Source organism: Leucopleurus acutus, assembly GCF_964270905.1.
Source record: "Leucopleurus acutus genome assembly, chromosome: X".
Lineage (NCBI taxonomy): Eukaryota > Metazoa > Chordata > Mammalia > Artiodactyla > Delphinidae > Leucopleurus > Leucopleurus acutus.
The window spans coordinates 114,908,042-114,920,792 of NC_139148.1; the positions used below are offsets into that span (position 1 = coordinate 114,908,042).

The 12,751-nt window shown below is 44.5% G+C and overlaps 1 protein-coding gene across 1 annotated transcript in view; it reads right to left on the reverse strand.

The window, feature by feature from the left end:
• Positions 1–4,017: 4,017 nt before the first annotated feature.
• GPC3 (glypican 3) overlaps positions 4,018–12,751 on the reverse strand; it is a 445,929-nt gene continuing 437,195 nt past the window's right edge. Inside the window, exon 8 of the mRNA XM_082865357.1 lies at positions 4,018–4,509. Within this exon, the coding sequence (XP_082721483.1) occupies positions 4,340–4,509 (170 nt within the window). The 3' untranslated portion in view covers positions 4,018–4,339. The remainder of the gene's footprint in view (positions 4,510–12,751) is intronic.

A 12,751-nucleotide genomic window follows, 5' to 3' on the forward strand; every position in this document is an offset into this window, starting at 1 on the left:
CAACGTCTAGACAAGTAAAATCAAAAGCCCTTGGAGTTTAGTTTAAAGAAGTCAGTTACACGAGTATGGGATGGAAGAGACCTGGCCTGGCGGCCATTCTGGCAAAAACACGTGAGGGTTTCAGTTGGCCACAAGCTCATCGTTATGAAGGGTGTGATGTGGCTTCTAAGTGTCTGCATTCTTGGACTGCTGTCTGGTGGAGGTCTTGTGCTCTGTGGGAACGTAAACACCCATGCTCCGTTCTGCGCCGGTGCAGGGGCACCATGAGCTCAGCTATGGTTATGACAGCATAAGGGGACCACTGACCCACTGGAGCGTGGAACAGGGCTGAAGGGGCTGAGAAAACCAACCCAGGAGAGGCAAGAGTCAGTGATTGAAAATTATTGCTGAAGGACAGCTGTGCGAAAAGTGGTATCATCGTTTTTTTTGGTTGCATTGGGTCTTCGTTGCTGCACACGGGCTTTCTCTAGTTGTGGCCAGCGGGAGCTACTCTTTTTTTTTTTTTTTTTTTTTTTTTTGTGGTACGCGGGCCTCTCATCGCCGTGGCCTCTCCCGTTGCGGAGCACAGGCTCCAGACGCGCAGGCCCAGCAGCCACGGCCCACGGGCCCAGCCACTCCGCGGCACGTGGGATCCTCCTGGACCGGAGCACGAACCCGCATCCCCTGCATTGGCAGGCGGACTCTGAGCCACTGCGCCACCAGGGAAGCCCTGGGGGGCTACTCTTCATTGCGGTGCTCAGGCTTCTCATTGTGGTGGCTTCTCTTATTGCAGAGCACAGGACCTAGAGCGCATGGGCTTCAGTAGTTGTGGCATGCTGGCTTCAGTACTTGTGGCTCACGGGCTCGAGTGCAGGCTCAGTAGTTGTGGCACACAGGCTTAGTTGCTCCATGGCATGTGGGATCTTCCCAGACCAGGGATCGAACCCATGTCCCTTGCATTGGCAGGCAGATTCTTAACCACTGTGCCACCAGGGAAGTCCCAAAAGTGGTATCATCTTAATCTCATGTTGGTCTTTATGGAAGAGCCAAGACCAATGGGTGGAAATTATAGGAAGGCAGATTTAGGCTCAACCTACCAAAGATTCATTCATATTATAGAATTATACATTCAGTATCGTCTCATGTGTGTGAATATGCACCTAAAGAGAGAGAGAAAATGACTGGAAGGATTTCAATCAAATATTTAATAATAACTATGGGGTATGGAATGATGGGATAAATGTCATCTTTTAAACTTTATGTGATGATGTACTATTAGATTTTTATTACCTGTATATATTGCTTTTGAAAAAAACAAACTTTCTAAAAATTGTCGGTGTCCAGCAACCAAATAAACTGTTTTGCAACCTAGTGAGGGCCCAGCCTTAGGCACTAATCCAACACTGATTGTGGGATGAATTAGTGGGTCCTTTTCAGCCTAGGGATTCAGTATGTTGTTCTATGATTTAACCTTGTTCAAATACCAGAGTTGAGCTGGTGGAAGTTCACACGTGGATCCAACGAGAAAGGGGCCTGGAAACTCACAACAAGATGGGGCAACTTCCCAATTGCCAGGCCTATTCTAAGGACAACAGTCATCTTAACAAAATTCATGTAGGACGTTTAAATCAAAGGGTAGGATAAACACTTCAGAGGTGAAAAGCCACCAGCAACTAGCTGTGAAACTAGATTCTGAACTAGAAGAATAAATATAGAGGGATAGGAAGAGGCATGGATAAAATGCTAAAAGACAAAGGCCATTGAGGAAAAGTAAAATGTCAATTGGAGATGGTGGATTTTCCATGTTTTGTAAGTGTGAACGGTTATCCATTTTAATTCTAACCATTCAACTGAAGCCAGCAGGCCTTGGACATTATAGAGTCTTCTGCCCCGCATCACTCAGCCTGCATGGACCGTAGCTGGCAGTATACGAAGACCGCAGAAACGCTGGCTGGCTTGGGTCACGTTCCGGGAACTGAAGTATGTCAAATAGGACCTTAAGCTGGCGATGCCCTGAGAGGCACGTGGGAACAGAACACGCATAACACCAGTGCTGGGCGGAGAGACTGGCACTTACTCCCTTTTGGGGCCAGTGGTGCCACAAAATGAGAGCAACGAAGAAACTAGACACCTTGACCTGATTCTCCACTTTACAAGAGGGAAACCGAAGAGGGGAAGTGAATGAGAAGGATGTGTAGAAACAGTCCCCTTCAACTCCCAGAAAGGAGAAATGAACTTTTAGACAGTGCCCTTCTGCTTGCAGGCATAAAACGTGATCTCAGGGTCACACATTATTTTGGCCACATTAAAAACCTTTCTGTAGAGTGATAGGGACGACGATTAGGCGGTAACGAGGCTTTCGAGACTTCTTCTGATCTGGTGGTGGTAGCCTGGCACACTCGAGTCCAAGGAACAAACCTTTGCCGTATTTACGTCTCATGAATCAAAGAACAAAGATTCTCACAAATCCCATTCAAATACAGAAATAATGATGTTTAAAAGACGAAGATAATGCCAGTTCAAGTCTTACCAACCGCTATAAATCATTGAAAGCATATTAACAAATACCACCGATCGTAGCCTCGACTTCAACAAAACCAACCGAAGGCAACACTTAACCAAACATTTCTAATTGGCATTTGCAAAAGTTTCTGCAAAGGATGAAAATGGCTATCGGGAACTTGTGCTCTGCAGGAGACCCTGATGAAAGTGTGTTGGAGACAGCCGGAGGGGAAAAGATAAGTTATAAGAAACTCCCCTGCCCGCTTCCCACAGGCTCACCTCCTGCCACCTCCTGCCACCGGGCAGAAACGGGAGCACCTGGCTGGGCCCGCCTCCCAGTATCAAAGGGGACATTCCAGTCCTTCCTTGACCTTGACTCATACTCTGGCCCTGTGCCTCAGCCCCTTCTCTCTCCTCCTCCTCCAGCTTTGCCCCTCTTTGCCCTCAGGTGGGAGTTGAGTTCCCACTCATTAGAGTCAACAGCGTTTCTGGTGACCCGACCTGGCAAGTGGGCAATAAGCCAGGCATTGGCAACAGTGGCAAGTCGGTCGTTCCTGAGGTTCTTTGGCAGCGGGACGTTCACAGAGCAGCATCAGCTGCCGATGTTGGAATTAGTGTTGGTGTCGGACCTTCAGCTCCGTGAGAACAGGGATCCAATCTGTTTAGTTTTGTATCATCTCCAGCAGCTGGTACAATGCCTGACAGCCAACAGGTACACAAGGTCTAGTTGTGGAACAAACGACTGTTGAAGGAGCCCGTCTGAGGCCAAGAGCCGTGTTGCTTCCTATAAATCCTGGGTTTCCCGGTGACAACCTCTGCAACCTGACCCAGGGCAACTGCCGGCCCTGCCACGTGGCAGCCCCTGGAGAAGGGAGACGGGGAGCACAGAAGCTTGGGGAATTACTTTGCACTATTGGGGCTCCCCTCTCTGGGTCGGGGGAAGGAAGGATATTAATTGTGTACATGATCTCATACAGAGGATTTCTAGTTGGGCAACACATTTTCAGCGAAGTGAAATTTGTAGAGAGAGACGGGGCACTTTTCTGAGATGCCGTTAGTTTCATAGGCCAGATACTCTACCCCGTTTGTAGATGGAGATTACGGATTGGGTGTGTGTTGGGACGGACTGGCTTTGACTGGAGCTTGGAGCCAAGGCTGATACTCACCCAAAAGGTAGGCAGGGAGGGAGGGGGATTTTCTTATACTGAGTAGAAAGCTAGGTGAGGAGGGGGAAAGCATTGCATGGTCACCACGTACGTGGGCTGACAAAAAAAGACCCAATGCTGGGCTTCCCTGGTGGCGCAGGGGTTGAGAGTCCACCTGCCGATGCAGGGGACACGGGTTCGTGCCCCGGTCTGGGAAGATGTCACATGCCACGGAGTGGCTGGGCCTGTGAGCCGTGGCCGCTGAGCCTGCGTGTCAGGAGCCTGTGCTCCGCAGCAGGAGAGGCCACAACAGTGAGAGTCCCACGTACCGCCAAAAAAAAAAAAAAAAAAAAAAGACCCAACACATTTTTATTTGAGCATTTATTTTTTTTTCCAAAGAAATCCATGCAAAGGGAAAGACAGAGAGAAAGACATGGTAACCATGTTCTAGCAGCCAAACATAGGAAAATAATTTGGCACAATCTGATTTTTTTTTTTCATTGCAAAAGGACAATCTATACTACCACTAAAATTTACCGTCCTCATAAAGATACCATTTGATTTTCGAAAACGTAACTCATGGTTAGTCTTCTACTTAATGGCTGGAGGAGGTATATAAGATAAAAAAATAGAAAAAAAGAAAAAGGTGGTTCCCTTTATAGAGGGAGACCACAGGGTGCTGAAGGGCAGCACGTGTGCGGTGACCTTGGCAGTCAGTGCACCAGGAGGAAAGAGCACACCACGGAGATTGCCAAGCTGGTGAGAATCTTCAGGGGGGAAGGGCCGTTCCCGAGGTTGTGAGAGGCAACTATCTCATTGTCCCTCTGATTCACATGTTGCTTGCTTCCAGGAGCATCGTCCACGTCCAGATCATAAGCCAGTTCTGCCGAAAGAAAGGAAAGAATTTCAATACAGGCTTACCGACGGCCTCAGGTTTGCACTCTTCACGGCCCAAGCGCTTGTCTGCACTGCTGGGATGGCCCAGCTTTGATTTCTTCCTTTCGTTGAAGGTAAGGGCGCCAGGAGATGGGAAGAAGACAGGGGTGTTGTGGGCGGGGCCCGCCCGAGGAAGATGGCTAGTGGTGCTCCTGCCAGAGATCCCACCAACAGGGAGAGAGCTGGCTGCTCCCCTCCCACCTTTGGCTCCACCCACAGCCCAGAGTGCACACTGGCCCTTTCCGCATCTCCCACCTGGCAAGGCCATGCTTGAAGGTCATTTTCACCAGATCTCACAGGTATCCAAACGTAAGGTGCCATGTGGGTGACTACATGCGTGTCCTTGTGTGTATGTGTGTTGGTGGGAGAGGGGATGTGCTAGCCTCCCAGGGTACCTTTCCTGGGCCCTGCACCCCGTTCAGATTTTCCCCTGGGAGGCCTTGCCTTAGCGTTGATGATAGGGTAGTTTGCCATTGGAAGTTGTTTTATTTTTCTCAGGAATATTTCTTGTATCTATACGGTCTTTTCACCGCCCACCCCTAACACACATACCCACACCCACACAGGATATTGGGTTGGCCAAAAAGTTCGTTTGGGTTTTTCTGTAAGCGGAAAGACCCGAACTTTATGGCCAGCCCAATATAATGCATAGAATTATGCTTTATATATGCATAGACTAAGGAAAGGCTAATGGGTAAGGGTCCTCTTTCTTCGACTGCCTACCGTTTATGAGATATGCTCATGATTCTGAAAAGAAATTGGGGTGTTGGGGTTGGCCTAACGCGGAAATCTCCCAGAGGGTAAATCTAAGTAGATAGTGGTTTGTCAGGAAATTAAAGACAGCTGGTCCTAGCCCAGGGCTCAGTTTCTCTTAGATTTGCTTTTCCAGATTTAGAGTTCAAATCTACTCCCTTGGCTTTTCTGGACTCAGTCACCAAAGTTTGTTTCTATTTCTGTAGCTTGTGAAGGTGATGTGATGTGAGTGACCTCAGCAGCCAACTGTCCTGTGGCCAATGGAGCCAGAAAGATCCCTTGGGGACGTGGAGATGCATAGCAACAGGCACAGAGGAAGCGGATTCTGCAGAAGGAAGGAAGGAAGAGGAAGGAAGAGCTCCTCTTACAGGGGATGAAACACGCAGTAAGTCACAGGAAGAAAGTGTAAGGACTCAGCTGGTCCAGGATGTGTGCAGAGCAGGGCCCAGGACCACGGCTGCTGTGAGGCTGGCATTCCTTAGAGCAGGCAGCAAGGTCAAGGTGAGCAAAGCCAGAGGATCTGATTACAGCCCACAACACTACTTTCCAAAGGGCTAGTGCAGTTTATAATGCCACCAGCAATGATGAGGGAACCAATAAAAGATACTGTAGTCTGTATAAGATGATATCTCAAAGTTTCTTTGAGTGTATTTGATTACTAGTATAGATGAACTTTTGCTGTGTTTTAGTTCTCAATGAATAACAGTTCATATCCTTTGCCTTCTTACCTAATGCGTATTGATATTTTCCCTATTAATCTGAATATATATTTTATTGAGTCCTTTGCTTATCACATTTGATACAAGTAATTTTTCTATTTTGTTACTAACTATACTTATTTTTCATTGCTGTACAAGGAAATGATGTCCTAACTCTTAATATATCTGACCACATTTTGCTCTTCTGAAGCTGAGAAAGTGTTTCTTCTTGAGTGCTGATGATAATAGTGCAAATCAAAATTTCCAGGGAACCCTCTTGCTGAGGGAAAGGTGAACCAGTAGACTAATATCCATTCCCTCTCCCCCCAGAATAAACAGATATAAAGAAAATCAAAGAGAAAAAGAGCAATGGTCGACTTGGAAATCAGACCTCTTTCTCTGAAAGGTACGGTGCAGCGCGCACAGAGCAGGCCGAGGTCAGCTGTCAGTCGGCAAGGATAGTGCAGGCTTAGATCCCGATCAGATTTCACCAAAGTCGAGAACACATACGGCTGGATCTGTTGAAAGCCCAGCCTTGAGTCTCATGGCAACTTCTCAACTTAAATGAAGAGGAGGATTTTTCGGGCTGACCTGAATGAGAGCACTTTCAGCAGCGCCTTCAGATTCATTTTCCAGATATCCCCCTTGCCTAACATCAGGATTAAGCAAGCAACATCTACTAACGTGACCACTCAGCGCCTCCACTATTTACCCTGCTCTTCAAATAATCCATGAACACTACACAGTTTTGTCTACTCTAGCAGTTGTGGAAAACCCAGCAGTTATGTTAGATCCAGTAGTTTCTCATCTTATTGCCACCAAATACCTCTTTTATGTCTATCTCTTGGAACCTATGTTTTGAAATTATAAAAATGACTACCAATTGTTGAGTCCTCACTGTGTGCCAGGCACTGTGCTAAGCCCTTTATATACATGATCTCATGTAATCGAACCTTCTCAGTAATGTTGTGACGTAGGTATTATAATTCCCATTTTACTGATGAGGAAGCTCAAGCTCTGGTTACTTCTTTTGCCTGTATTTACACAGCTGGTAAGTGGCACAGGTGTTCTTTGAATGCAGGGCTGACTCTGAACCTCATATGGACCTATATCATAAACAAATTGAAAAATTTTGTACATATACCAAGTATACTGCAGTCAGTAAATAGTAATGTGTTCCTTCTTGAAAAAGAAATTAAGGAAAATATCCTGCCAAAGATAACTAACTAAAGAACACGTGAAATAAAACAAAAAGACAACCTACAGACTGGGAGAAAATATTTGCAAATGATGTGATGGACAAGGGCTTAATTTCCCATAAATCCAAACAGCTCATACAACTCAACAACAAAAAAGGAAACGCAATCAAAAACGCAAAACCCAACAACAAAAAAGCAAACCCAATCAAAAAATAGGTGGAAGATCTAAATGGACATTTCTCCAAAGAAGACATAGATGGTTAAAAAGCCCATGAAAAGATGCTCAACATCACTAATTATTAGAAAAATGCAAATCAAAACTACAATGAGGTATCACCTCACACCAGTCAGAATGGCCATCATCAAAAAATCTACAAACAATAAATGCTGGAGAGGGTGTGGAGAGAAGGGAACCCTTTTGCACTGTTGGTGGGAATGTAAACTGGTACAGCCACTATGGAGAACAGGATGGAGGTTCCTTAAAAAACTAAAAATAGAACTACCATATGACCCAGCCATCCCACTACTGGGCATATACCCTGAGAAAACCATAATTCAAAAAGAGTCAGGTACCACAATGTTTACTGCAGCACTATTTACAATAGCTAAGACATGGAAGCAACCTAAATGTTCATTGACAGATGAATGGATAAAGAAGATGTGGCACATTTCTACAATGGAATATTACTCAGCCATAAATAAGAATGAAATAATGCCATTTGCAGCAACATGGATGGACCTACAGATTGTCATACTAAGTCAGAGAAAGACAAATATCGTATGATATCACTTATATGTGGAATGAAAAAAATAGGGTACAAATGAACTTATCTGCAAAACAGAAATAGAGTTACAGATGTAGAAAATAAACTTATAGTTACCAGGGGGTAAGAGGGGGGAGGGATAACTTGGGAGATTGGGATTGACATATACACACTACTATACATAAAATAGATAACTAATAGGGACCTGCTGTATAGCATAGGAACCTCTACTCAGTACTCTGTAATGGCCTATATGGGAAAAGAATCTAAGAAAGAGTATATGTATAACAGATTCCCTCTGGTGTACAGCAGAAACTAACACAACATTGTAAATCAACTGTACTCCAATTTTTTTTTTTTTTTTTTTTTTTTTTTTGCGGTACGTGGGCCTGTCACTGTTGTGGCCTCTCCCATTGCGGAGTACAGGCTCTGGACACACAGGCTCAGCGGCCATGGCTCACGGGCCCAGCTGCTCTGCGGCATGTGGGATCTTCCAGGACCACGGAACGAACCCGTGTCCCCTGCATCGGCAGGCGGACTCTCAACCACTGCGCCACCAGGGAAGCCCCGAAATTTTTTTTTTAATTAAAAAAAATGAAGTAATGCCGTTTGTAGCAACATGGATGGACCTAGAGTTTATACTAAATAAGTCAGAGAAATACAAATACCAATGATATCACTTATATGTGTGGAATCTAAAATATGACACAAATGAACCTATCTACAAAACAGAAACAGCCTTGCAGACAGAGAACAGACTTGTGGTTGCCAAGGACGAGGAGGATGAGGGGAGGGATGGATTGGGAGTTTGGGGTGAGCAGATGCAAACTATTTATATACAGAATGGATAAACAACAAGCTCTACTGTATAGCACAGGGCACTATATCCAATATGCTGTGATATGCCATAATGGAAAAGAATATTTAAAAATGTATATATGTGTATAACTGAATCACTTTGCTGTACAGCAGAAACTAACAACAGTATAAATCAACTGTACATCAAAAAAACATGAGAGGAAAAGGTCTGGAGCTGCGGAAGACGCAAGAGACTTTTTCTTCCTGCTTTGTTTCCTGGTGCGCGAGGAGAGGGGATTAAGAGCGCTGCTTAAAGGAGCTCCAGAGACGGGCGCGAGCCGCGGCTAAAAGCGCGGACCCCAGAGACGGGCAGGAGACGCTAAGGCTGCTGCTGCCGCCACCAAGAAGCCTGTGTGCGAGCGCAGGTCACTCTACACACCTCCCCTCCCGGGAGCCTGTGCAGCCCGCCACTGCCAGGGTCCCGTGATCCAGGGACAACTTCCCTGGAAGAACACACGGTGCACCTCACGCTGGTGCAACAAGATGTGGGCCTCTGCCGCCGCAGGCTCGCCCCACACTCCGTGCGCCTCCCTCCCCCCGGCCTGAGTGAGCCAGAGCCCCCGAATCAGCGGCTCCTTTAACCCCGTCCTGTCTGAGCGGAGAACAGACGCCCTCCGGCGACCTACACGCACAGGCGGGGCCAAATCCAAAGCTGAGCCCCTGGGAGCTGTGCGAACAAAGAAGAGAAAGGGAAATCTCTCCCAGCAGCCTCAGGAGCAGCGGATTAAAGCTCCACATTCAACTTGATGTACCTGCATCTGCGGAATACCTGAATAGACAACGACTCATCCCGAATTGAGGAGGTGGACTTTGAGAGCAAGATAGATTATTTTTTCCCCTTCTCCTCTTTTTGTGAGTGTGTATGTGTTTGCTTCTGTGGGAGATCTTGTCTGTATAGCTTTGCTTCCACCATTTGTCCTAGGGTTCTGTTTTATTATTTTTAATTTTTTTCTTTTTTCTTAATAATTATTCTTTAATTACTTTATCTTCTCTCTTTCTCTTTTCCTTCCTTCCTTCCTCCCACCGTCCGTCCCTCCCTCCCTCCTTTCTTTCTTTCCTTCTTTTCTTCCTTCCTTCCTTCTTCTTCTTCTACTAATTCTTTCTTTCTACTTTTTCTGCCTTTTATTCTGAGCCGTGTAGATGAAAGACTCTTGGTGCTGCAGCCAGGAGTCAGTGCTGTGCCTCTGAGGTGGGAGAGCCAACTTCAGGACACTGGTCCACAAGAGACCTCCCAGCTCCACATAACATCAAACAGCGAAAATCTCCCAGAGATCTCCATCTCAACACTAGCACCCAATGGCGAGAGCTCTCCCAGGTATCTCCGTCTCAATGCTAATACCCAGCTCCACTCAATAACCAACAAGCTCCAGTGCTAGACACCCCATGCCAAACAACTAGCAAGACAGGAACACAACCCCACCCATTAACAGAGAGGCATCCTGAAATCATAATAAGGTCAGAGACACCCAGAAACACGCTGCCGGATGCGGTCCTGCCCACAAGAAAGACAAGATCCAGCCACATCCACCAGAAAACAGGCGCCAGTCCCCTCCACCAGGAAGCCTACACGACCCACTGAACCAACCTTAGCCACTGGGGACAGACACCAAAGACAAAGGGAGCTACGAACCTGCAGTCTGTGAAAAGGAGACCCCCAAACACAGTAAGATCAGCAAAATGAGAAGACAGAAAAACACACAGCAGATGAAGGAGCAAGGGAAAAAACCACCAGACCTAACAAATGAAGAAGAAATAGGCAGTCTACCTGAAAAAGAATTCACAGTAATGATAGTAAAGATGATCAAAAATCTTGGAAACAGAATGGAGAAAATACAAGAAATGTTTAACAAGGACCCAGAAGCACTAAACAGCAAACAATGATGAACAAAACAGTAACTGAAATTAAACATTCTCTACAAGGAAACAATAGCAGAATAACTGAGGCAGAAGGACGGATAAGTGACCTGAAAGATAAAATACTGGAAATAACTACTGCAGAACAGAATAAAGAAAGAAGAATGAAGAGACTTCAGGACAGTCTCAGAGACCTCTGGGACAACACTGAACACACCAACATTCAAATTATAGGGGTCCCAGAAGAAGAAGAGAAAAAGAAAGGGACTGAGAAAATATTGGAAGAGATTATAGTTGAAAACTTCCCTAATATGGGAAAGGAAATTGTTAATCAAGTCCAGGAAGCACAGAGAGTCCCATAGAGGATAAACCCAAGGAGAAACACACCAAGACACATATTAATCAAACTGTCAAAAACTAAATACAAAGAAACCATACTAAAAGCAGCAAGGGAAAAACAACAAATAACACACAAGGGAATCCCCATAAGGTTAACAGCTGATCTCTCAGCAGAAACTCTGCAAGCCAGAAGAGACTGGCAGGACATATTTAAAGTGATGAAGGAGAAAAACCTACAATCAAGATTACTCTAGCCAGCAAGGATCTCATTCAGATTTGATGGAGAAATTAAAACCTTTACAGACAAGCAAAAGCTGAGAGAGTTCAGCACCACCAAACCTGCTCTACAACAAATACTAAAGGAACTTCTCTAGGCAAGAAACACAAGAGAAGGAAAAGACCTACAATAACGAACCCAAAATTTAGAAAATGGGAATAGGAACATACATATCGATAATTACCTTAAATGTAAATGGACTAAATGCTCCCACCAAAAGACACATATTGGCTGACTGGATACAGAAACAAGACCCATATATATGCTGTCTACAAGAGACCCACTTCAGACCTAGAGCCACATACAGACTGAAAGTGAGGGGATGGAAAAAGATATTCCATGCAAATGGAAACCAAAAGAAAGCTGGAGTAGCAATTCTAATATCAGACAAAATAGACTTTAAAATAAAAAGTATTAGAAGAGACAAAGAAGGACACTACATAATGATCAATGGATCAATCCAAGAAGAAGATATAACAATTGTAAATATTTATGCACCCAACATAGGAGCACCTCAATACATAAGGCAAATACTAACAGCCATAAAAGGGGAAATCGCCAGTAACACATTCAGTGTAGGGGACTTTAACACCCCACTCTCACCAATGGACAGATCATCCAAAATGAAAATAAATAAGGAAACACAAGCTTTAAATGATACATTAAACAAGATGGACTTCATTGATATTTATAGGACATTCCATCCAAAAACAACAGAATACACATTTTTCTCAAGTGCTCATGGAACATTCTCCAGGATAGATCATATCTTGGGTCACAAATCAAGCCTTGGTAAATTTATGAAAATTGAAATTATATGTATAAAGTATCTTTTCTGACCACAAAGCTATGAGACTAGATATCAATTACAGGAAAAGATCTGTAAAAAATACAAACAAATGGAGGCTAAACAATACACAACTTAATAACAAAGTGATCACTGAAGAAATCAAAAGGAAATAAAAAATACCTAGAAACAAATGACAATGGAGACACGACGACCCAAAACCTATGGGATGCAGCAAAAGCCGTTCTAAGAGGGAAGTTTATAGCAATACAAGCCCACGTTAAGAAACAGGAAACATTTCGAATAAACAACCTAACCTTGCACCTAAAGCAATTAGAGAAAGAAGAACAAGAAAACCCAAAAGTTAGCAGAAGGAAAGAAATCATAAAAATCAGATCAGAAATAAATGAAAAAGAAATGAAGGAAACGATAGCAAAGATCAAAAAAACTAAAAGCTGGTTCTTTGAGAAGTTAAACAAAATACATAAACCATTAGCCAGACTCATCAAGAAAAAAGGGAGAAGACTCAAATCAATAGAATTAGAAATGAAAAAGGGGAAGTAACAACTGACACTACAGAAATAAAAAAGATCATGAGAGATTACTACAAGCAACTCTACGCCAACAAAATGGACAACCTGGAAGAAATGGACAAATTCT